General features: G+C 51.7%; 10 protein-coding genes and 3 non-coding genes across 13 annotated transcripts; 7 read left to right on the top strand and 6 right to left on the bottom strand.

Annotated features, from left to right (window-relative positions):
* The first annotated feature begins 154 nt into the window (after positions 1-154).
* On the top strand, positions 155-834 carry BO83DRAFT_23416 (uncharacterized protein). The gene has a single exon (XM_025526916.1). It carries the CDS (start codon positions 297-299, stop codon positions 648-650), a length of 354 nt encoding a protein of 117 aa, XP_025388464.1. The 5' UTR covers positions 155-296; the 3' UTR covers positions 651-834.
* BO83DRAFT_398451 (uncharacterized protein) lies at positions 723-1,556 on the bottom strand (the record flags this gene model as incomplete). The annotated part of the gene is made up of 4 exons (XM_025533253.1): positions 723-788; positions 904-990; positions 1,259-1,348; positions 1,380-1,556. 4 exons carry the CDS (start codon positions 1,554-1,556, stop codon positions 723-725), a joined length of 420 nt encoding a protein of 139 aa, XP_025388463.1.
* A 3,883-nt stretch (positions 1,557-5,439) lies between these two features.
* BO83DRAFT_398449 (uncharacterized protein) lies at positions 5,440-6,668 on the top strand (the record flags this gene model as incomplete). Its single annotated transcript, XM_025533252.1, has 2 exons — positions 5,440-6,229; positions 6,268-6,668. The coding sequence occupies 2 exons, from the start codon at positions 5,440-5,442 to the stop codon at positions 6,666-6,668; spliced, it is 1,191 nt and encodes a 396-aa protein (XP_025388462.1).
* Positions 6,669-8,066: 1,398 nt separating this feature from the next.
* BO83DRAFT_398448 (uncharacterized protein) lies at positions 8,067-10,145 on the top strand (the record flags this gene model as incomplete). Its single annotated transcript, XM_025533251.1, has 1 exon — positions 8,067-10,145. One exon carries the CDS (start codon positions 8,067-8,069, stop codon positions 10,143-10,145), a length of 2,079 nt encoding a protein of 692 aa, XP_025388461.1.
* A 17-nt stretch (positions 10,146-10,162) lies between these two features.
* On the bottom strand, positions 10,163-10,878 carry BO83DRAFT_378102 (splicing factor 3B subunit 5 family protein). The gene is made up of 2 exons (XM_025531165.1): positions 10,545-10,878; positions 10,163-10,464 (listed from the first exon to the last, which is right to left on the bottom strand). The coding sequence occupies exons 1-2, from the start codon at positions 10,785-10,787 to the stop codon at positions 10,453-10,455; spliced, it is 255 nt and encodes an 84-aa protein (XP_025388460.1). The 5' UTR covers positions 10,788-10,878; the 3' UTR covers positions 10,163-10,452.
* Positions 10,879-11,014: 136 nt separating this feature from the next.
* BO83DRAFT_444365 (tRNA-specific adenosine deaminase) lies at positions 11,015-12,751 on the top strand (the record flags this gene model as incomplete). Its single annotated transcript, XM_025536494.1, has 4 exons — positions 11,015-11,207; positions 11,285-11,333; positions 11,417-12,445; positions 12,475-12,751. The coding sequence occupies exons 1-4, from the start codon at positions 11,042-11,044 to the stop codon at positions 12,749-12,751; spliced, it is 1,521 nt and encodes a 506-aa protein (XP_025388459.1). The 5' UTR covers positions 11,015-11,041.
* erg24B (c-14 sterol reductase) lies at positions 12,722-14,443 on the bottom strand. Its single transcript, XM_025534000.1, has 3 exons — positions 14,349-14,443; positions 13,993-14,297; positions 12,722-13,943 (listed from the first exon to the last, which is right to left on the bottom strand). The coding sequence occupies exons 1-3, from the start codon at positions 14,426-14,428 to the stop codon at positions 12,835-12,837; spliced, it is 1,494 nt and encodes a 497-aa protein (XP_025388458.1). The 5' UTR covers positions 14,429-14,443; the 3' UTR covers positions 12,722-12,834.
* A 148-nt stretch (positions 14,444-14,591) lies between these two features.
* Positions 14,592-16,559, top strand: BO83DRAFT_359996 (putative vacuolar sorting receptor (Mrl1)). Its single transcript, XM_025529380.1, has 5 exons — positions 14,592-15,188; positions 15,248-15,535; positions 15,583-15,741; positions 15,965-15,992; positions 16,169-16,559. The coding sequence occupies exons 1-5, from the start codon at positions 14,815-14,817 to the stop codon at positions 16,352-16,354; spliced, it is 1,035 nt and encodes a 344-aa protein (XP_025388457.1). The 5' UTR covers positions 14,592-14,814; the 3' UTR covers positions 16,355-16,559.
* Positions 16,560-16,843: 284 nt separating this feature from the next.
* BO83DRAFT_t141 lies at positions 16,844-16,915 on the bottom strand. Its single transcript has one exon. It is a non-coding gene; the product is annotated as a tRNA-Gly (tRNA).
* A 488-nt stretch (positions 16,916-17,403) lies between these two features.
* Positions 17,404-17,474, top strand: BO83DRAFT_t150. The gene has a single exon. It is a non-coding gene; the product is annotated as a tRNA-Gly (tRNA).
* A 9-nt stretch (positions 17,475-17,483) lies between these two features.
* On the top strand, positions 17,484-17,555 carry BO83DRAFT_t151. The gene has a single exon. It is a non-coding gene; the product is annotated as a tRNA-Gly (tRNA).
* Positions 17,556-17,795: 240 nt separating this feature from the next.
* On the bottom strand, positions 17,796-21,395 carry BO83DRAFT_378097 (putative C6 transcription factor). Its single transcript, XM_025531164.1, has one exon. It carries the CDS (start codon positions 21,093-21,095, stop codon positions 18,024-18,026), a length of 3,072 nt encoding a protein of 1,023 aa, XP_025388456.1. The 5' UTR covers positions 21,096-21,395; the 3' UTR covers positions 17,796-18,023.
* BO83DRAFT_23389 (uncharacterized protein) lies at positions 21,190-21,642 on the bottom strand. The gene has a single exon (XM_025526914.1). It carries the CDS (start codon positions 21,533-21,535, stop codon positions 21,284-21,286), a length of 252 nt encoding a protein of 83 aa, XP_025388455.1. The 5' UTR covers positions 21,536-21,642; the 3' UTR covers positions 21,190-21,283.
* Position 21,643: the final 1 nt, after the last annotated feature.

The following is a 21,643-nucleotide window of genomic DNA, read 5'->3' as shown; positions in this document are numbered from 1 at the left end:
GGTTAGCAGGCATCGTACTTCGTATACAGTCTTGAATGGATGCAGATGCAGGTAGTGGTTAGTAGTAGACCGCGCAGGAGAGTTAAGTTTAGTTAGTTGGCTAGTTAACGTAGTTACTCGTCCCGCTTATCTCATCGCCCATATGACCCGAGGCTAAGCATGATGTATCTGATAGTAGTGGGGAGATTCTTCACTACCAACTACTATCGATAGGTAACTAGTCAAACAATATTCTTCTAGTTCGACTCTACATTGTTCCAGCAGTGCCCCTAGTTTCAATAAATTCTCCGCCCATTATGTCATGGTGGTTCTGCAGAAACTTCGCCACAGTGATGTGGCTCAAACTGACAGCAGCGACGGGTGAGGCGCAGCAATCGGCCATCGCCGACACCGCCGTCAGTCAACTCACGTCTTGTCCACCAACGGGGCTTTTCCTGTTGCCTGCCTGCATCCTGCATATCCTTGCTTGCCTACTCTCTGCTGCTTCATTTCTTTTTTTATACCTTTTTGCCGTCTCTCTATTTGCCCCCATGAGGCGATCCATGCCTCTTTTCTTGACTCCAGCCTTGCTAAGTATGTATAGGCTAGGGTCCACGATATGTCATAGTGCGGGCCATAACGGTCGTTCCAGCATTCCGCATCCAATCTGATGGGTCGCATGGTCTCTAGTGCACAGCTGACGACGCGCTGGTTGCTTATGCCGCATTCTTACGCCAGACTGACTACCTTGCCATCTGGTGCCCGGAACCGACTCCAGCCGACACAGCGATGCGCTCTGCCATTGTTTCCTCTCGTGCCTCCATCCACCCAATCTCTTCCCATGCCTGGTGAGTGTACTCCGCTTTGATTGAGTCCACTGCTGGGCGCGTGCTGAGACCGAAGTTTAGCATCGTCTTGCCTCACCCATTGACCCCAGGCACTGCCGCTTTTTGGTTGATGCTCCGGCCCTGGTTGGGTTGATGCCGTCCGAGGAGGGTCGTGCAATGTCGGCTAGGGGATGACATGACCGCATCTATGGATGAACTTTTTTTTTCATCTCCATTTCAGCCAGTCCCGGTGTCGCCGGGCGCCCACTACCCCTAAATACCAGGCTTGTGCATTGGCTTGCCACAGATCCATGTGCTCGGAGTTTGTGCCTGGTCATGGTAATATCTCCAGATCCCGGTGTCTTCTGGATGATACGAGCACAAGCCAGGGCTCTCAGTCAGCCAACCGTGAAGCAGCGGGTGGGCGTGCAGACTAGCGACAAGTTCTACACATTAGGGTAGTTCAGGGCAACGCGAGAAGCGCATGCATGCAGATCGGGGGGAGGTTCGACGGGAGAAATCCCCTTTTCGCTCCCTTTGTGCTGCGTGTAATAACGAAGTATCATTTCTTACGAGGAGGCCTCCCGTCCGACTGACTTCCCATTCGAGAAAGTCTGGAGATGACCGTCGACGAAGCCCAGTCCAATGGTAGATCGTAGCAGGGATCTCAGCTGCGGCGTATGAGCCGGACTGTGAGGGTGTCAGCGAATCTGAGGCCAGAAGAGACCTTGTACCAACTTCCAAGGACATTTAGCTCGCCCCACGATGCCCTCAACCCCTCCATGATTCATCAGCTGAGTCTGAGGTCTTTTTCCCTCCGCTACCCGAAGAGGATTAGGGGATCCGAATAATGTTGTGGATTACAACGACCAGGCCGAGTTAGTTTCACGTTGCCCTTTCCCCATTGCGTGCTGCGTCCATGTTTCGATCAGGGCTTACTTGGAGGAGAGAAGTTCCTCCTATCACAAGTTTATCTTAGCGTTTGTTCTCTCCAATGTTGCAAGAAACATAGAATAAGAGCGATAAGAAGTAGTGCAGTGTGCCGCACAACAATACGCAGCAGGCAGACAGTATCCGTTGGGTCACAATCTTTGGAACCGAGTCGGTGCGACAGCGTACTGGTGGCCAGCGCTTTGTGGACCCTCCTGAACCTTTGGTTGATAAAGCGTGGGATCTCGGGTAGATTATCTGGTTCCTCTACACTTGATCCGGAAAGACCCTCTGTAGTAGTAGTAGTAGTTATTGTTGTTATGTGGTATGTGGTGCTATTGAAGGCATATTCTTTCTACTATGTACACGGCCGACTCCAACGCGCTGCTACTGTGAGTCATGCAGCAAGCAAATGTGGGTTCTATTGTGCTTTTGCCGCGGGCAGCGGTCTCCATAACTCGTTGCGCGCAAAACTTGAGCGCGCGGGGGATTTACTCTTTCCAGTGGAAGATGAAGTTATGATGATACAGTCTTATTTGTCTTGTGCTTTTTCGTGTCTATGAGTTATGGTTAACTTTCTCCTTTTTGTCCCGTGACTTAATACACTTGTTGGTTAATAAGCCACCCATTTTAACAAATTTAGTGAAAAATGCCCTCTTTGGGGTATTTTAAGAGTGAAACTAAACCAGATTCCTTCTCAAAAACCCACCATGAGAGGGCCGAACAACCTACCATAAGCAGCGGTTTACTAGGCAGATGTTCTTCCCAGCTGAAGTTGGGATCCACCAGGTGGCGGAATGGGCGCCGGCTGCTATTGTCTTACTCGATTGGGTATTAGAATTTCCAGGGCAATCGGGTGATCTTCACAAACCAGGATAATGGTGGGGGGTTCAGCGAGAATATTCACCACGTTCTTTTCATTTACGACAGCATTCAGATCCATGGGGTCTGAACGTAGAGGACAGCATTCAGGATGACTGCTGAAACAATGATGTCTGTGAAGGCAACAGAGCAGAATCAGATAAATCGACCCGACCAGTCAATTCTGCCGACCAAGGACCGTTTTCCAGGAGCCGAGAGAGATGCATCCGTGCATGCATACACTCCAACCCTCCATCCATCCGGAAGTGGATCAGCCATCGGGGCTTAGCCAGCCCTCTTGGTCATTGCAATTGGCATCGCCGTGCCCTGTCTACCTGCACGCCGGACTGAAATGCATACTGTCTTCTGCAGCGCCTCCCACTTTTCCCAGCTGCTGTTGCTGCCGCCCCAGACGGCTCATGCACCATGCATTTTCTCCCTTTACGTTTCTCCCTCTCCAGTGTAACGTCCAACTTCTTTCTAACTCATATGCGTGAACGGGATGTCAGACCTGACGGTCCGTCCGACCGTCAGTCTGGGTCGTGCCTGTGACACCCAGACGAGGGTCTAGTCCGACCTCTTATTCCCACCGTCGCACTCTGTAATGTCCAGAGCAGTCCAGACACGATCCCAATTTCCGCAGGGGAAAAAAATAGGAGTTTATGACCAAAGGGAACAATCAAATGAAGAAATACACGCAACACAATCTATGAGGAAAAAAGTAAAAAAAAGGTAAAGGGGTGGGAAAAAAGCACCTAGGCCCGGGAGCAATTCCAACAATACTACTACTTACTACTACCACTACTTACTTAGCTTTTGTGCTGTCCCTCCCACGCGATTCGACCGCCGAGGAACCATCCGAAACCCTCCAAACCAGGTCGTAATGCCGCCAGGGAACGACGGGCGCCTTGGTCGAACTTTCTTGCGATGCCGCCAAAGAGTTGTTTGGAACATTTCCTCGTCTTTTTGTTCCCGGTATTGTTTAGGAGGGGTAGATAAACTAAGGGGGGGGGGGGGGGGGGGGGGGTGGAAAGAAAGAGGATAATACTAACTAGACTAAGCGCCTGTTGACCCAAACTTATCCCGTATTTAGGTACAATGTGTGTGAGTTGAGTGAGAGTGTCCACCCTACACAGATTTTGTAGTGGTATCTACTTAGTTAGTGTGCCATACACACTAACATATGCTACCTACCCGCCCCGATCGTAGTGTGGTCTAAGTTGGCCCCATTTCTTGACTCAGGTGTGGGAAAAAGAGACGGTAGTTAGGGAATCTCTTAGCAATGACATCTTTGGATCGACCACGCCAGGACTGGTCGGGTGTCTCCACCACCGACGACACTTCTGGACGCCTGCATCCTGCTAAACCCAGCCCGAAGGGGAACAGACCTGACGCCGCTGCTGCTGCTGCGCACCTGAGATCGGACGGTCAATCCGGACGGTGGCCAATTTTTTTTCTCTCGTACCATACGATCGGGATTCCGCGTCTGCATGAGAGAGGAAAAAAAAAATCCTCACCTCTAAAAAAAGGAGGAAAAACGAGAGTACTAAATGGAAAAAGGAAAAATATCGGAAAACAAGTGAAAGAATGAGGGGAAAAGATTAAGAAAAAATAATTAAAATTTTTATAATGGGAAATTGAAATTCGCCGGTCTGCGCTATTGGAGACATTTTCCCCAACTCCAAGGCAAAAGCTGGATGGGTAAATGTAGTGCGCGCGTGTTGTGTGTGTGTGCGTGGGTGTGTGTATGGATATGGGTATGTATCAGTGTGTATGCTGCTGGATTTTACAGTTGGGATTTGGATCTGATTTTTTTTTTTTTATTATTATTTTTTATGGAGTGACCTCTATAATGTTATATTGATCACCTTTGATCTCTCTCTTATTCTCTTAATATTTATCCATCAACATCTCTTTTCTTTTTGATCTGACAGTCAAAGCCAACGTTTCTTGACAGTGGTTGACAGATCTGCCCTTCTCACCTCATTTGGCGGCTGTATAAATCCGCTCGGAACCACAGTTTTGGCTGCTGCTACTGCTGCTCCTCCCCCCTCTTCATACAGTACTGCCTCTTACTGTATCCATCCTGCATCCCATCCGATCCATCCATCAACTCGCTCAGTTGACTTTTACCTCCATTAAGGATTGACTGATCCATCCCGAAAAGTTGGTCGGGACTCTTGCTTTCCCTTTTGGGTCACCCTCGCCCCTCTCCTCTTTTTCCCTCTCTTCTCCTCTTTCTTCTGCTTCCTGCTGCTTTTCCTCCTCTTTTGTCTCTCTCATTCCCCCGTTTGTCCCCGCCTCGCTCTTTTTCTTTTCTTCCTCCCCTCTTCTGCCGCTCGTCTGGTCCTATTTCTTTTTGGTTGATTTTATTTTAAACCATTTTGCTTATCATCGTTGCCATTCCTTTCTTTTACCCTCACTTCTATTGCGCATTCGCCCACACACACAAACAGTAATTTTGACCTATACAACCCTCTTCCTCCACCACTACTACTACTACTACTCAAGTAGTACTGCTTTCCACTCCACTCCCGGTTCCTGACGGTGGGGATTTTAATATATACTACCAACCTCCTCCCTCCGGGCAGGCAACCTTCCTTCCGACTTCTTTCTAGTCTTTCCGCGCTGCCCCTACACGCCTCGGTCCTCGTGACTTCAAGTTACTTTGCCGTCACGCTTCGGACCGTATCGGGATATATCACTCGCTGTGGGCGAATGTCGCCTCTATGCTCTTTTTCCACCCTATCTTATCTCTCTCTTTACTGATCCGCCCTTCATTTTTGCGTTCATTTGTCGTCAAGTATAGCACCGTCTTTGCTCGTCACTGCGCAGTCTAATTATGCCAACCGTCTTGCTGCCCTCGTCGGCAGCCGCATTCGCTCCACGCTCGTCGCCGAACGTGGTGTTGAATGCGCGCATCGAACCCTGGCTGACTGCCACCCTCAAAAGAGTGAATCGAGTCAAGCGACCCCTTAACAATGTTACCCAGCATACCAGATGCCTTACGGAGACGCTGTCATCCCCCGACGCCATCTGGACGCTGTGCTCTCTGATGTTTCCCAAGGCCCCCGATGCGGAACTCAAGAAAGACGACAATCCCCTCGTTGAGGCCATGTGCAACTACCAGATGGTCCACATCGAAGCGTACGTCGTGCATGTCGACATGGTTTCGCAGAACGAAGTCGCCTTTAAATTGACTCCGGAGACCATCGAGGCTCTCGTCGACTACCACAAGGATGTCTATTCCGTCGACACGGCTGCCAGCACTTGGGACTGGTCCGACAAGGATAGTCAGCTGAAGAAGCTGCAGGAGGAATTCGTGCAAGCCGTCAACAAGTTTGTCTATCGCACAGAGGCACTCGCGCTGGAAGGGCTCGAGGAGGATGGCGCAGGCGAACTGCTTGGCGGCCGCAGCGATGACGCGAAGGCGGCGATAACCAGTCTCTTCGTGCCTCTACTTCCCCCGCCGCCACGTGTAGTTGACGTCCTCCGCTCGACCCCTATCCTTCCCAGCTCGACCGTACCGGGAACCTGGTGGCAGGAGCCGATGCCACAAACACTGCCTTTGGAGTCGTGGAAGGTCCTCCCATCCAGCCCCGCAACAACCAGCACTGGCGAGCCGAACGCTGGTATGTGGGCAACCATGAACGGCATGGGAGAAGCGCAGCTTACTTCCCCAACGTTCAGCCAGCCATATACCACTTCACCATACAATGCGACACAATACTACAGCACAGCGGCGACGTCGGCGACCATCGCGGCGCTCCCGCTGCCGAGCATGCTAGTGCAACCGTGCAGCACAGTGGCTGGTCTGGCGGGGTTTGGATGGGAGAACCGGTACCAAGATTTTACACTGCCATACGGGACAACAATGTAACAGGTCCATGGAACCAGACACTTGATGTTAACGGTATCCCTGACTTCGCGTGTCTTTGGAATAGATCCGAGGATCCGTACCGACAATATGACTACGGCTCCATGCCACCGGGGCCCGCGTATACACAGTCACGAGAACGACCGGGGTCCTATCCCCACGGATACCCTCATCAGACTAATTGGCATCAATGACGGCGTTACCCTTGATGATTTGCGAAACACATGATACACCCTCACGTCTTTGCATTGGTTTTCTTATCTCTTTTCGATATTCGATGACACCAGTCTTCACCACAAGTGCCCTGTTCTTTTCGTTTGCCTTTGACAGCGCTAGCGTTTTGTTTGATTTTCGTTCTATAGCATCAAGAGCGGCGGGTCGGCTGTTTGTTCTGATTTTTGGGGATGCCCCCTTTCAATCCCGCATTATATGTCATGAAGACCTGGTTAGCCTCGCGGCTTGGGATATGATTTGGATGAGGAATGTTCGCCCTTCGTTTCGTGTCGCGGAGTCAGGAGGGCTACTGTGCTGTGCATGGTGGTCGTCCTGACGACATCGTCTGCTGGGTACAGGTACCCATTGATGGCAGAGGTGGCTAGCGACTGCTGTGGCTATCTACATCTGGGATGTGATGGCTGCAGAGTTTTACAGCACAAATGATGTGGCGCAGGTAGCCCCGGGGCGTCTCTGATCTGAAGATCCGCCTGTGGCGGACCTGATCGGGTTTGCAACTAATGGTCCGTGACCGTCAGTGGAACCTTACGAGACTAACTTGGGCTCACTGTCCCATCAATGTGGCTGTCCGGTAGGTTCATCTCCTATCATCCAGGCTGGGTTTGAAATTACCTGGATACGCCCGTTCACATCCTCACTGGTGAGACTGTGGGCGGGAATCGGATGCTGGAGGGCTGCGCCCAGTCTTCTTTGGATCTTCGTTCTTTATTCTAAGCATTACTACCATCTTTTTTGAATTAGTTGGCACGATGTACCTAGTCTGACATAATGGACCACAAGACGATCGGCACTGCGCAGTAGACAGGATGTAGAGTAAGGCGTAGAATAGTAAACTCTGATCTCATGGCTGCCAGGGGAGAGACGGACCTTGCTGGATTCATCGGCAAGAACGGTCTTTTTGTGCCCCGGACCGGTGACGTCAGAGCCCGAACTCCGCAACACCACCAGAACCGGAGGTACGATTCATTATCTTCCTCTGACGATGAACTTCTGCTCTTGATCGGATTAGCTTCTAATGGGTATTCTGGTTTCTTATATTATTCTATTTTATGTCTGCCTGGTTGCCTAAGTCCTCCTGTGACATACCCTCCTCCTATTGCCTCCGCCGGGAGTCTCCTCTTTCAGTCTTACAATCATCATTATCATCATCATCATCACCACCACCACTTCAATAACTCCTACTTACACACCACCTCACCACCAGTGAACAACAAACTTCCATAAATTCAGAAACAAATATAATTCATTTATACTCTACATGACCCACCAACGTCAAATCACACCACATACACCACGATTGAACCGACCCGACCCGACCCGACCCGAATTACAAGCATAAGTCGATAGAAAGAAAGAAAATGACCCTCCCCACGCTCCAAGAATCCCTGGAATCCCTCTCCCCCACCACCTGGACCGACGTCCCGAGCACCGACCCCGCCGCCCTACGAGCCTACATCACCGACCTCCGCACAAAAGCGCACCTGATCGTCGATTCCGTGCCGTTGCCTTCAGACGACGATATCCAAGCGCAGCAGGCCGCGTACGGCGGACATCCAGCGAGCAAGGTAGTTCGGGCGAGCGGCGCAGTTCCTGTGCATGATCTGGTGGATCACGATAACGGGAATAATGGCGATAGCAGTAGCGGTAGCGGTAGCGGGAGTGGGAAAAGCAACAATAATGGGAAAGGAGGCGGGGTGCAAGCACTTCGGAAACAATGGAGCAAGCCGATACGAGTGACCAATTCTCGGGATAACCCGTTGCAGATCCCGATATATAAGTTGCAGGGGGGAGATGGGAAGGGACATTGGTTCGGGAGGCGGAGCGTGCATGAGGGGTTAGGGTTTGAGCGGTGGAGGGAGAAGTTGTCGGGCGAGATGGGGGAGACGTTGAGGAGGAATCAGGAACGGGTGAGGAAGGGGAAGATGCCGGATCAGGCGGTTAGGGGGATTGGGGCGGAGAGGTTGGTTGAGGGGGTGGAGGTTATGGGTGGTGGTGATGGTGGGGATGGGGATGGGGATGGGGTGATTGGTAGGGTGCAGGTGTATCATGTTTCGGCGCAGTTTCCGAAACCTACGACTGCAAGGGATTTTGTGAGTTTGATTGTGTCTTGGGATGATAGTGAGGGTGAAGAGGAGAAACGGAAGCAGGAAGGGAAGGGGAGGGAGTGGATGATGGTGTCGAGACCGTGCGAGCATGATGAGGTGCCTCCGGTGCCGGGGTATATTCGGGGTATGTATGAGAGTGTGGAGTTTATTCGGGAGATACCTGTGGAGGGTAAGCCTGAGGGGGCGATGAATCCGGTTGAATGGGTGATGGTGACGAGGAGTGATCCGGGTGGTAATATCCCCAGATGGATGGTGGAGAAGGGCACTCCCAAGAGCATCTGTACGGATGCTGTCAAGTTCTTGAATTGGGCTTGTCGGGACGGGGAGAGGAAGAGGAGGTCCACGGACAGGTCGGTGGGCAGTCATAGTCAGTATGATGAGGAGGAGGATGCGTCCAGCAGTGAGGAGGACAGTGACGACGAGTCATACACTGAAGTCGAACATCACGGGTTGATTGCCAGCTTCGCATACCTGGTGAACGCAGGTCTGGAGCGGTATGCGCCGCAGACAGTGCTGGACTACCTACCGCAGCACTCACGCCAGGTCTCTGCCCAGAGTGTCCCTGCCAGCAGCACGGAGCCAGATGTCGAGGGGGTTAAGGAGCACGAAGAGGATGCTGTATCGCACGACAAAGCATCGATAGCACCATCAGCAAACTCGGGCGTCGAATCATCACTGGAAGCAGGCCCCGACGTATCCGCGCTGGAGCTAATGGCCAAGAACAAGAAAGGCAAGCTGACCTCGCACGAGAAGCAGCTGGCAAAGCTAGCAGAACGCAAACGCAACGTCGAAGCACAGCTGGATAAAGTACGAGCCGACATCCAAGCCCTCCGCGTGACCTCACCAGTCGAAGGTTCCAAGCGCGACAAGATGTCCACGACCGCTCTAGCAGCTACGAACGAGCAAGCCAGCAGCGAACCGCCAAGCAGCAGTCCAGCCAGCAGCATGCACAAAGGCCAAACGTCAAGCAAGAGCCGTCATGCCGAGAATCCCGACCATGAAACGGCAAAGATGCACAAGGTTGCGTCGGGGCTGTTCCACGACGAGTCCAAGCTGCTGAAACAGCTCGGCAAGATCGAGAAAGACCAGGTCAAGGAAGCATCGAAGATCGAGGCGCGGCAGCAGAAGCACGCAGACAAGCAGGAGAAGCATCGCTCGCGGGCAGAGACGGAGGCGTTGCGCCGCGAGGTGGAGGTGCTCAAGAAGGAGGTGCATCGATTGCGCGGAGAGCGCAAGCAATGGCTGGATTTGATCGGGTCATTGCAGAATGAGAATACGCGGTTGGCAGCGGCGCAGGGGGGTGGAAATGACAAGGGAGAAATTAGCATGTAATGTAATTGTATATTAGCGTAGCGTTGTGCATGAGATAATTGATTGATATTATCTCATCTTATCCATATCCTTAACATAATGTAATGCATGAAACCTCCACGCCAACGCCATTAACCCACCATTGAACTCCAGTAGTATGCAAGTGTCCGTAGCAGATGCATCTGCATGACACAATCCCACCATCCATCATCTATCCCATTCCACAATATCCCATCATCATCATCAAACACTCAACTCCTTCATATCATCTCATCTCACCCAATCCTCAAACCCCACCACCAATCACTCTATGAGCAGTAGTAATAGATTATTCCTGCGTCTAAACACCATATCATCAGCCCTATCCCTACCCCCATCCACAAACAAAGAAAAGAAAAGAAAAGAAAAGAATGAACCAACCTCCGGCGGATTCCCCGCGCCTCTAACCATCTTCTCAATCATCGCCGCGCGAACCTTTTCCTTCGACTCGCCCATTCCCAACGCCATATACGACAACATAGGCGGATGACCAATATACGAGGCGTAGCTATCCCGGACAATGTTCGATACCCATTCGTATTTCGTCGTGTCGGCGTGGCCAGTACCGATGTACCGCGCTTGCATCGCCTCGAGGTTTTGGATCGTGCGGAGTTTGTCGGCCATTTTGATTGATTATCCCTTTCTTCTTGGTTTTGGTTGGTTAATTGTGGTTGTGGTGGAGTGGAGTGGAGTGTGGGTTTGAGTTGGAAGGTAGTTGAAATGCGGTATATTGATGAAGTTAGTTGTTGGACATGGATAAGAATACTGATGACAAGTCACGTGACGCTCACCCACTTGATATAAAAGTGGGTTGGCAGTGCAGAGTTAGGTATGTTCATGCATAACTACAGCATGCATTAACTAAACGGTATATCGTAATGGAACGACAAAAAGGAAAGGATCCTGGGGATGATGCACTTGCAGAGAGAATTGCAAGAGTTGTACACGCGCACTTTGATGCTTTGCCCGCACGCAGTAAACCTATTCTGAGGGATGACGGGACGAGGGAGTGGATTCCTATGTGTGGGGTTGTGGTTGTGAGGGGTTTGTATATTCTTTTCTCTGCTGGATTTTTATGGTTAGGCATTGTTGTGTAGTATGCTTACAATATGTTGGTGTAGATAATGATGATGATATATCGGAGGAAGAATTGACCTGTGTGGCTGTCACGTATGTTCACCAACCACTACCTACCCTATATAAATTACACCACGAACACATTATTTATAAGTAAATACTAAAGCATGATCCAGCTCCGGCGCAAAATGCCTCCCTACTACACAACTCGCATCCAGCATCGGCCTCGTCCTCCACGACTGGCACGCCGAGATCCTGGCCCTCCGCGCATTCAACTACTGGCTGTTCAGTGAGATTCGCGCATTAATAGACCATGAACATCAACATCAACATCAACATCAACATCAACAATCTTCATCTACATCCAATCCCTCCCCCTTCATCCGCCGGCGCCAACAATCCCCAAACAAGAATAACAACAACGAACCACCCTTCGAACTCCACCCCTTACTAAAAATCTACCTCTACTGCACGACCGCCCCCTGCGGCGACGCAAGCATGGAACTCACCATGGCAGCGCAAGACGACCCGACACCATGGGAAATTACCCCCTCAGAAGAGGAATCAGCATCGGCAGGCCTCCTCTCCGGCCGCGCCAACTTCTCCCAGCTAGGCATCGTCCGCCGCAAGCCCGCGCGCGCAGACGCCCCATCCACGAAAAGCAAGTCCTGCTCGGACAAACTTGCCCTGCGACAGGTATCGTCTCTCTTGTCGAGGGGTATGAGTTTGCTGGTGGCTGTTACGGAGAATGCGTATCTGGCGGGGGTGGTGATGCCCCGTGAGGAGGTGAGTGAGACGGGGTGTGTGAGGGCTTGGGGGGTGGAAGGGAGGATGGGGCCTTTGATATCGAGGTTTGAAGAAGGAGGAGGTGGTGGTGGGTATGGGTATGGGTATCATCCGTTCCGGGTTCTCTCTGTTGATATGGAGGTGGTGGAGGAGTTGTGGGCGTTTGGGAAACCGAAGAGTAAGGAGGATGGCATGAAGTGTAAGCCGGGGAATATCTCGGCTGTTTGGACGGCTGCGCCGGTGCTTGGGGGGAGTAATAAAGGTGGTGGTGGTGGGGTGGATCGCTATGCGGCGGAGAATGGGGCAAAGCAGTTGCCGAAATTGAGTGGTTCGTGGACCGGGTTGTATGAGACGATCATTGGGGGGATGAAGCAGGGGTATAAGGCGTCGGTGCCGGTGGGGAAGGGCGCGTCGGCGCTGTCGAGGGCGAAGATGTGGGGGCGTTGAGGGGGGTGTTGGGTGGTGGTGATGGTGATAATTCTGAGGGCGGAGATGGAGGGCAGGTGGTTAGGGCAGCGTCGTATAAGGAGTTCAAGAGGGCTGCACTGGAGACGTCTGTGGGAAAGGCACGGGAATATGCTATGCTGGAGGCCAAAAAGGTGCTGGTGCCGTGGGTGCCGAATGATGGGGATGATGAATGGGGGTTGGAGGTATTGGTGGATCAGAAAGGAAAGAAGAGAAAGCGTGATGACATAAAAAAGAATAAGGATGTCCAGTCTAGCTAATACATGTCATGTCCGATATGTGACTCGTTCAGACGAATAGTATCATACATTAAGAGCTTTTGTTCGGTCTACACCCATTACTTTCAGTAAATGCCAGGAATGATCCGGCTCCGGACCAACGACGTATACCGGTCCCAGTCGGCTCCGTACTTGCGCTTGCACTTCTCCTCGTCGCGCTGCTCGCGGTGGATTAGCAGCGTGCCAAAGTACACCAGGAAGAAGTACGTGAAGATCATTCCCCAGCCCCGGCTCTCGGGGGTCTGAACGGCCTGCTTCTGCAGGTCCCCGGTGGCCGGGTTGATGCTGTGGACGATGGCGTAGCCGGCAATGCCCGTAGGCAGACAGTACGACCACGACATGACCCAGTCGCCCAGGTAGTTGATGTGGCGGGCGCTTCCCCACCAGCCAGACGTGATCAGCTTGGAGCCGCTGGCCGTCTGGATGTACTTGAGGTGCTTGACGCGAGGGTCGTTCGGGTTGGTGCGGAAACGGTTCTTCTGGTTGTTGGCGCCCCGGAAGATCGAGTAGCCAACGGCAGTAACAGCCAGAACGAGCAGGATGCCATTAAAGCCCAGCTCGTACGGGAAGACGGCCAGGTAGCGGGTCTGGAAGTTGTAGATAAACGGCACCCAGACGAGGTCGCCAAACGAGAGCATGAATCCGAAGCCGTCCATGATGATGTCCATTGTAGTCAGCAGGGCAGGCTCCATGTACAGGCCGTCCAGGACATAGAACGCCTGGAAAGCAGTCGAGATGACGATCGAGTCCGTGATGTAGCCGTAGGTGCGGTACTGGCGGGCAATGTTCGACAGGTTCAGGATGATCCACCCCAGCAAGCCGGGGCGCATTTCGAGCCAGGACTTAATGTCGATTGTGCGCGAAGCTTCACTGACAAAGGGAATCGGCAGGCGTACCCGGGGGTTCAGCTCTCTGCCAATGAAGAAATCATACAACGCGTTGCCAGTGTGACCACCCGGAGCTAGCTGGCGGAGCTCGGGGTTGGGCTGCCCGGGAGCCGGAACGGTGAAGCTCTTCGCATAGACGAAGATGGCGATGACAGTGCAAATCACCAGATTGGCGGTGATAACCTGCAAGTAATTGTCCCAGAGGAAGGTCCAGACAGCAAAGTCCGCGCCATAGACGTAGGTGCCCGTCGCACAGCCGGAGAGGATCAGGACGGCCGACAGAAAAGCTGCACAGGATGTTAGAGAGGCAGATACGAGTCAATTGAAAAAACCAACCGTTGAACTTGTAGGGCAATCTTCCTCCACATGCCAATTCTGTGCCCTCGACCTCCTGGCCAGGCAGGAACACATACATGGCCAAGCTAAGCAGATAGTAGCCCAGTACCCAAAGTGTCACGCTTGTATCGTAGAAGTCCGCAAACCCTCCCTTGGGCCAGCCAACCTCTGCCTTCAATTGGTCAAGCGTCACGGTAGAGGGGTGTAGTAGCGAAGGAGCCGGGCAGCCGGAGACATCGTTACACAGGAAGGTGAAGCTGTAAACCAGCACGGGCAGACCAAACACTATCCCAAACGCACCGAGACTGTGGGGTCAGTATGCAATTGCCAATTGTAACAGAGCATTAAACACCTACGGTCCTCCGAATTCATAGCCACGTTTCTCTGGAACGGGCTGAACCCGGACCTTGGTCTTAGAGTCCTTCTTGGGAGCCATGACGGTTTATACTGGATCTTGATATGGAGATTAAGGAGAAACTGGAGAAGAAGCCGCGGGACTTTTGGCAGAAGCGGAGCCGACGATGCGGGCGGTGAGAAGCTCTCGATGGAATCTCCGCAAGAAATGCGACGTTTCATCTCCGCGCATTACGACGCCTGCTTCATCTGCTGCTCCTCCTTGTCCTTCCCCTCTTTTCTCTCGCTTCTTCTTCTTCTTCTCTTTATCTTTTTGGTCTCTCCTTTGCTTTGCCCTTCTTCGACCTTCCCAAACTTACCGATCAGTCCCTACTTCCAGCTTCCTGATCCATCCTCGTTCCCTTCCTCGGCTTAGAACCGTTATCGCCGACCGTCCCGGCTGCCTCCACCGGAGATCATCTTCCCACCATGAAGCCACCCACATCCTCCTTGCTGAGGTTCCTCTTCCTCCTGGCTGCTCCGCTTGTCTCTCAGGCTGCCTCCGATTCCTCTGCTCCGAAGGATGCCCTCTCTCCCTGCGTCGTTCGCTCTCCCACGACCGGCCTATTCTACGATCTCAACACCCTCTCCTTATCTCCGCCTCCAGTAGACGGGGACAAACCTCGCAAAGGCGCCCGGGACGAGAGTTGGCACGCCAGAGGACACGACTACAATGCCAACTTTACGTTAAATATCTGTGCGCCCGTGGTCGAAGATATCAAGGATGTGGTGGGAGTAGACCGCGCAAGGTGGAGGAATGTTAGCGCCTACTACGAGAAGGAGGGTAAAGTCTACTCCATTGGGTACGGTGACACTATTCTTCTTTACCACCTGCTATAATCACTCAACTGACACGGTGTAGTCAACAAGCATCAGATCCCTTCTTCCGCGGCCGAAAGCTGGTTATGAACTATACCAATGGCTCCCCTTGTGCCGGCGACTACATCGGAAATGCCGCCCGCACCAAATCCACCCTCATGTCGTTCCTTTGTGAGCGCGATACCCCTGCCTCTCAGGCGACAGTCTCCTTTGTCGGCACCATGGACCAGTGCACATACTTTTTCGAGATTCGAAGCTCTGCCGCTTGTGGCGCGACCGCGCCCACACCGGATAACCCGGGTCTTTCGCCAGCCGGCGTTTTCGGCGTAATGTAAGTGAAGAACAATCTAATATGGGACCGATAACTGATAAGCATAGTGCCTTGATTGCCGTGGCGGCCTACCTGGTCGGTGGTTGCGCATACCAACGAACTGTCATGCACCAGCGCGGTTGGAGACAGTGCCCGAACTACAGTCTTTGGGCGGGAATGCTCGACTTCATCAAAGTAAGTATACTGGCGTTAATCCCGTTCCGACGGTCCTGGCGGCACGAGCAGGCCCCGTACAAGGAGTTTGGCAATGCAAGGTTACCTGTTTCGAGGATGGATTGAATCTGCTTTGGCTGGTCTGGAGCTCAATTACATCAGGCGTGCTTGCCATTCGTCTTTCCTTACGCTTGTCTTTCTTGCTTGGCTTTGAAGTCACTCGTTTGGACATCTAGCCTTTTGGACATTTAGCCGTGTTGAACGCGGTATATACAGTCATTGCTCGTGCAGGCCTGGCAAAGACGTCCATATAAGCTGGAAACATGTCAATAGCTCGATTGATTGATTCTAGAAATGTTTCCTTGCTTCACACATCTATCTGAACACATACAACTGTCTCATTTGCTATTCTTCAAGAATACATTCATTATACCGAACCCTAAGCTAACCTCGTCTCCTCTCTCTTCCCCTCTAAAACAGGACATGATCATCATCCTCTTCTCCTCCCTAGCCCGCCTCCTGTGCTTAAAACGCTCCCCGACTCTCGGCCACGGCCACTCCCGCGGTAACAGCGTCAACCACCGCGGCAGTTTCGGCCGTCGAGGCAGTGACGTGGATGCCGAAAATCGACTGATAGATCAGTTAGATGAGGAGTGGGAGGATTAAAAGATCTGTTTGTTAACCAGCTTTGTTTGTCTTATGGGATTTATAGCGCAACTCTATGATATATTGCTGCCAGCATTGGTTGTATTCGTTGTACAATGGCCGATTATCATATGGATGGTGCAAGCATGCATGGGTTGATTTATCAATTGATTGATTAAGCTGGCTCTGTTTTATGGCGTCATTGAGTATTACTACTATGAGGTGCATGAGAATATGTTTTGCATTTTACCACACCCGAGGCCGAAGCTTGTACTATTAGTAGTAGAGTTATATATATTTACGGTCAACTACGTGTAGCAGCTACTACCCCGTAAACAACTCCCAGGTATGTTAACCCTATTGGCTGGACATGTCCTCGATTAAGCACATACATGCATGTCCTGGACGAAGAAACATTAGATAAATACAAAAACAACAAACCCAGATAGCATACTACATCATCTCATCATTTAGCTTGAAGGAAAGATAATATAGAAAAACCAAAAAGTATGCATTGTCGGGGAGTCGAACCCCGGCCACTCGCTTGGAAGGCGAGTATCATAACCGTTAGACTAACAATGCTTGCTAGTTGAAATATGGTCCCTACAACAGTTCACAATCCGCAAAGCACTAATGTCAGATCTACGGTATGGCACTTGAGCTAATGAACAGAGTAGCACGTATATTCTGCATGTTGAGCTTAATGGGAATATGTATGTGATCGGAAACATGGAAATGACTTGTCCCGTGGTAGAACGTGTATAGCGCAACGTACTTGTATGTAGTTAGGTTGCCCAATGAGTCAAGGCGACCACAGACAATGTAAATAAACGTAGGATGATTTCGCAATTATATATGGCTAAATACATACATACTACAATATTTAATCTTCTCATTGACCATACACTAAGCTCAGTTTACTCTAAAGGAATGCAACATAAGATATAATTTCTTCCGACACATGCAGGTTAAACTTCAAACCACCCCACCTCATGCAAATCCCGCATCCAACTTCACTGGTGGTGCATGGTGGGGTATAAGACAAATAAATAGAAATTTTCTCCAAGGAAGCATCATTGGTCTAGTGGTAGAATTCATCGTTGCCATCGATGAGGCCCGTGTTCGATTCACGGATGATGCATTCTTCCAAGCATTGTTAGTCTAACGGTTATGATACTCGCCTTCCAAGCGAGTGGCCGGGGTTCGACTCCCCGACAATGCATTTTTTTATGTTTTTATATATTATCTTTCCTTCAAGCTAAATGATGGAATGATGTAGTATCTGATTTGGTAGTTTTGTTGTTTTTGCTTAGATGGCGGGGTTGGTGGGCTATATTGAATCTGTTCGTGGTCACTTTCATAACTGTGTCCAACCAATAGCTAGCTTACTGTATTAATCATGCATCAAATTATCTACGTATGAGGACAAACTTCTTACTAGATTGAGGTATATTTATTCTCTGTCGAATATATAACCATAATATAAATACACAGCATCAAGGCATGACATGACCAGACCAGACTAAAAAGCGTCGCGTCGCATATACCACATAGCCGAGGTCGTTCATAAACTCCAAAATCTTTTCCAAAACCAGACCGTCCGCCCCAAGCCCGAATGTACCCCGCTGAAAACTGAAAGCCAAATCAAATGATATTTCCTCCTACCTGCAGACACAAAAATTACAATTGCTTATGCCTGTGAACCGCGATTCACCCCTAGTCCTAAGTCAAATGCTCCCATCGGTATGTTTCCGAACCCAGAGAGATCGGGACCTCCTACGACGGGGTTACCTGAACCGGCGGCTTGTGAATTTGGATCAAGGCCTCCACTGGCGCCCACGGGGTCGAGGTTGAAGGGCAAGAACCAGGCGCTGGGTTGATAGTATTCACCTGCACCGGAGGGGGCATTAGGGTCTAATTGACCGGTGAAGATGGTGGAGGGGTCTTGATTAGGGGGAGCATCGGGGCGGTTCACGGGAGCGGGCATCGTCGGATTCTCGGGTGGGACGAGGGATGCAGACGGGTCAAAGTCGCCAAAGGAGCCGTAGACAAATTGTCGGTCCAACTGCGGGAGTTGGTCTGCTGCGGGCATGGAAAAGTCGAAGCCGGGTTGCGCGAAGGGCTGTTGTCCCGCGCGGTTCTGGTTGAACACGGCCGGCTGAGGGAATCCTGTACCGGTGGTTCCCAGCATGCCCGGGGCACCGTCCATGGCGATTTCATTCATTGACTGCGGGGGAGTTGGTCCATCGAATCCGCTCACGCTGTCAGCCTTGCTACTCTTCTTCGAATGCCTACGCGGGGCGCTCGGCTGTGGTGTAGGAGAAAGACTGGCAAAGAACTCTTCGACGCTCTGAAGGTCTGGCCGTTGACTCATGACACCATCGTCACTCTTTGCCTTTTGAGAATCGGGTTCCTCCCAATGTGACCTCGACATCCCATGGGGATACTTGTCGAACCAATCACCATACTGGAACATGGGCGCGATCTGCCCGCCATTCTGCGTAACCACCGTGCCTTTAATGGCCGCATCCGCGAATTGGCGGTATCGGTCCTTGGCACTTTCTACCATGTAGTGAAACATTCCCCAATATTTCTTCATCTTATTGAGGTACCGGTATGTATGGCGCAGATTTTCCTTCGAACGCGCCTCCAACTGTGCGTTCTTCGAGAATATGCCCCATATATGGACAGTGCTGGCCGAATAAGCGCAGTATCCGGCGAACGGAACAGTGAGAGGGTAAGCGGATGCACGGTCGATGAGGATAGAAATATGATGAGCAGCTTCCACTGCTGCTCGGCCGGCATTGCTCAGAAATGCCTTGGGCATGTCACGGGGAGGTCGTCCTCCCGGTGATAGCGGTATGGCGAATTGATTCAAGAAGAGCATGTTCTGGTGGATGATAATGTGCAGAAAGATGAACTGGTTGGCGATTCGGTCGGCTGCATGGATCTGAAGGTTTTCGTAAGTGAACAAGAGATGGCTAGGGAGAGACGCGGAAAACTCCTCAATCTGCCGCTTGAGGCGCATGTACCCAGACTCCTGCGACCACAGTGGCTGCGTGTCTTTTCTTTTGCCTCCGAGGTTGAGATAATCAACGATGCGGCCCCATATGACAACTGCACGGATGATGAAGGCTGATACACCCATATTCTCCTTCGCATTAGAAAGCTGACCAACATCGTCTGGGACTGGATTGAGAACATTGCCGTCCAAGTCTTCCGTTGGCCCTGGAATCTCCATCTGGAAATGTGACTCCTTAATAGGGAGCTGTATTTGCAGGAATTTCTCGTTTCCTATCGGCGGACGCTGACTCCCGGATGAATTATAACGGTCCATCAAGAAACAAGCCCACATGGTTCGTCTCCGTATCTCTCGATCTGTAAAACTAAGCTGCGATCCATTGCCATTGTTCTGGATTAGTAGAGGGTCATGGTCGAGCTCCCTATGTAATTGCAGGGCATACGCCATGCGCAGTGCCTGGCCACCGAATGACCAGCTCCGCCCGCCATGACATGTGCCGAACTCGTGAAGACCCAGAAGCAAAAACACGGTCAGAATAGTGATATTAGGTTCGTCATGGCGACTCAGGGCTATAGCAGCTGCTGGATTGGCCCAGTTCTCGCCACGCAGAAAAGGAGGTTCGGAATTGATCTGTGGGTGGGTTGAAAATCGAGCGGAAACGGCGCAAACGGCAAGTATAAGCACTGGAGGCACGGTTCTCGCCTTGAGTCTTCGGATAAAGCTTGGCTTGTGAAGGAGGAGGTAGGACTGCCCGTAGACGCAATCGAAGAACACCTCTGCCAGGTGCTCCTGGATCTCCAATGACGGTAAAAACTCGGCACCTGCACTCATTAAGCCCGACGCATCACCTGGTTTACTCTCACGGCGCATCGGAAAGGTATCCTGCGGACCATTGCGGCTCTCCCGAGCCCACTCATCCATTTCAGCAGCAAAAGCCTCTTCCGCTGTCCGCTTCTTCTGCGCCTTGTTGGTCTGTCCCGGTTGAGGCGGTCGAACCACCGACCGGCCAATGGCACCCATATCCCTAGTTTCTTCCTTGGGGATGGTTTTAATGACCCGGTCCTCCATCCTCTTCAAGCGCTTATCCAGCATCGCCATGTAGTCCGTCCGGGGCGCCGCCTTTCTGGTAGTGACCTTGTAAACACATGGTATTCGAGAGCGCGAGCAGTGCTTGCACGCAGGCTTTTCGCCCGAGCATCGGATCTTTTTTCTTCGACAAGCAATGCAGGCGAGGGGTAGGCGCTTTCGCTCCTTGCCGGCTTTCGTCTTCATTTCGCTCCACGCTGGTTTTTCGCCTCCCTGTTGGTCGTGATTGTGTGCGGGGTCGCCTCTGCCGTCGTCCCGGTTGGCATCAATCCCCGACTCGTGCGAGGTACCCGGATCACCGGCAGTAACGGCGCTGCCGGGATCACGCGAGCTGGCTCGGCTGTGGTTGTCGAGGTCTTCGGGAAGGACGATATCGTCGTGGCCCAGGGTCAGGCCGGAGGCCAAGGGGGACTCGTCGGACTCCGGAGGGATCATGATGGGCGCAGGTACCCCAAGAACAAGACCCGGATCATCGTTCGGTAGGAAGGGGGTGGATGCGGAGGGAGTTGGCCACAGGGTCTGGTCCTGCAGGTGCTCTGGGGAGAAAGACGGGACGAAACCGCGGGATGAGGCGGTGGTCGAAATCGGTGGGTATGGGGAAGGCTGGCTAGGACGGGCGCTGACTGGAGGCTTGGCACCTCTCGCCGTCGTCATCCTGGGGGAATTTGCCCTTTAGTAATTTAAATGTTCGCCGTCCCCGGATATTGTTCACTATAGTAAATAGTTGTAAAATATGTCAGGTTGAGGATTCTGGGTGATGATAATGAAGCCCATAAAGAAAAAAGGTACAGCGCCAATAAGGAACCCAGTTTCCAGAACATGGGTGTTGTAAAGAAGAAGGTTCAATAGCTGAACGTGCAAGTCCGGAGTGTGATCGGTGGTAATTTATATGGGGCTGCGGTCATTGGACAACCATCAACTGGCTCAACCACCCCAACCCTTGCGGAACCCACTAGACAAGACCAATCTCCAGGAGAACTAGAACAAATAATATCGAAAAGGAATGAGGTACACAATAGCGGTGGATGGAATCGTGCAGCGAGGGAACGTATCGGAAGCCTGCAGCGACGTTGGGTAAATACCAACGAATGCATGGCGTCTCTAGCCCGCAGTATCACTGGCTGCTGTCATCCCGCAATGATCCCGGGGAAAAGTTACGCTATCAACTACTAGTTAGATTAGTGCTGGCTTCTTTGCTGACA

This window comes from Aspergillus eucalypticola (genome assembly GCF_003184535.1).
Source record: "Aspergillus eucalypticola CBS 122712 chromosome Unknown BO83scaffold_11, whole genome shotgun sequence".
In the NCBI taxonomy this organism is placed as follows: Eukaryota; Fungi; Ascomycota; class Eurotiomycetes; order Eurotiales; family Aspergillaceae; genus Aspergillus; species Aspergillus eucalypticola.
This window is presented reverse-complemented; position numbering and strand designations above follow the sequence as displayed.

Excerpts from the sequence above, each read along its gene's own strand:
- BO83DRAFT_23416 (XM_025526916.1), top strand. The coding sequence starts at position 297 with ATGTCATGGTGGTTCTGCAGAAACTTCGCCACAGTGATGTGGCTCAAA.
- BO83DRAFT_378102 (XM_025531165.1), bottom strand. The coding sequence starts at position 10,787 with ATGGCCGACAAACTCCGCACGATCCAAAACCTCGAGGCGATGCAAGCG.
- erg24B (XM_025534000.1), bottom strand. The coding sequence starts at position 14,428 with ATGGCTCCCAAGAAGGACTCTAAGACCAAGGTCCGGGTTCAGCCCGTT. Across the intron at positions 14,298-14,348 it reads GGCTATGAATTCGGAGGACC|TCTCGGTGCGTTTGGGATAG; the intron begins GTAGGTGTTTAA and ends CTGACCCCACAG. Across the intron at positions 13,944-13,992 it reads ATTGCCCTACAAGTTCAACG|CTTTTCTGTCGGCCGTCCTG; the intron begins GTTGGTTTTTTC and ends CATCCTGTGCAG.
- BO83DRAFT_359996 (XM_025529380.1), top strand. The coding sequence starts at position 14,815 with ATGAAGCCACCCACATCCTCCTTGCTGAGGTTCCTCTTCCTCCTGGCT. Across the intron at positions 15,536-15,582 it reads GCCGGCGTTTTCGGCGTAAT|TGCCTTGATTGCCGTGGCGG; the intron begins GTAAGTGAAGAA and ends TGATAAGCATAG. Across the intron at positions 15,993-16,168 it reads CGTGCAGGCCTGGCAAAGAC|GACATGATCATCATCCTCTT; the intron begins GTCCATATAAGC and ends CCTCTAAAACAG.
- BO83DRAFT_378097 (XM_025531164.1), bottom strand. The coding sequence starts at position 21,095 with ATGACGACGGCGAGAGGTGCCAAGCCTCCAGTCAGCGCCCGTCCTAGC.
- BO83DRAFT_23389 (XM_025526914.1), bottom strand. The coding sequence starts at position 21,535 with ATGCATTCGTTGGTATTTACCCAACGTCGCTGCAGGCTTCCGATACGT.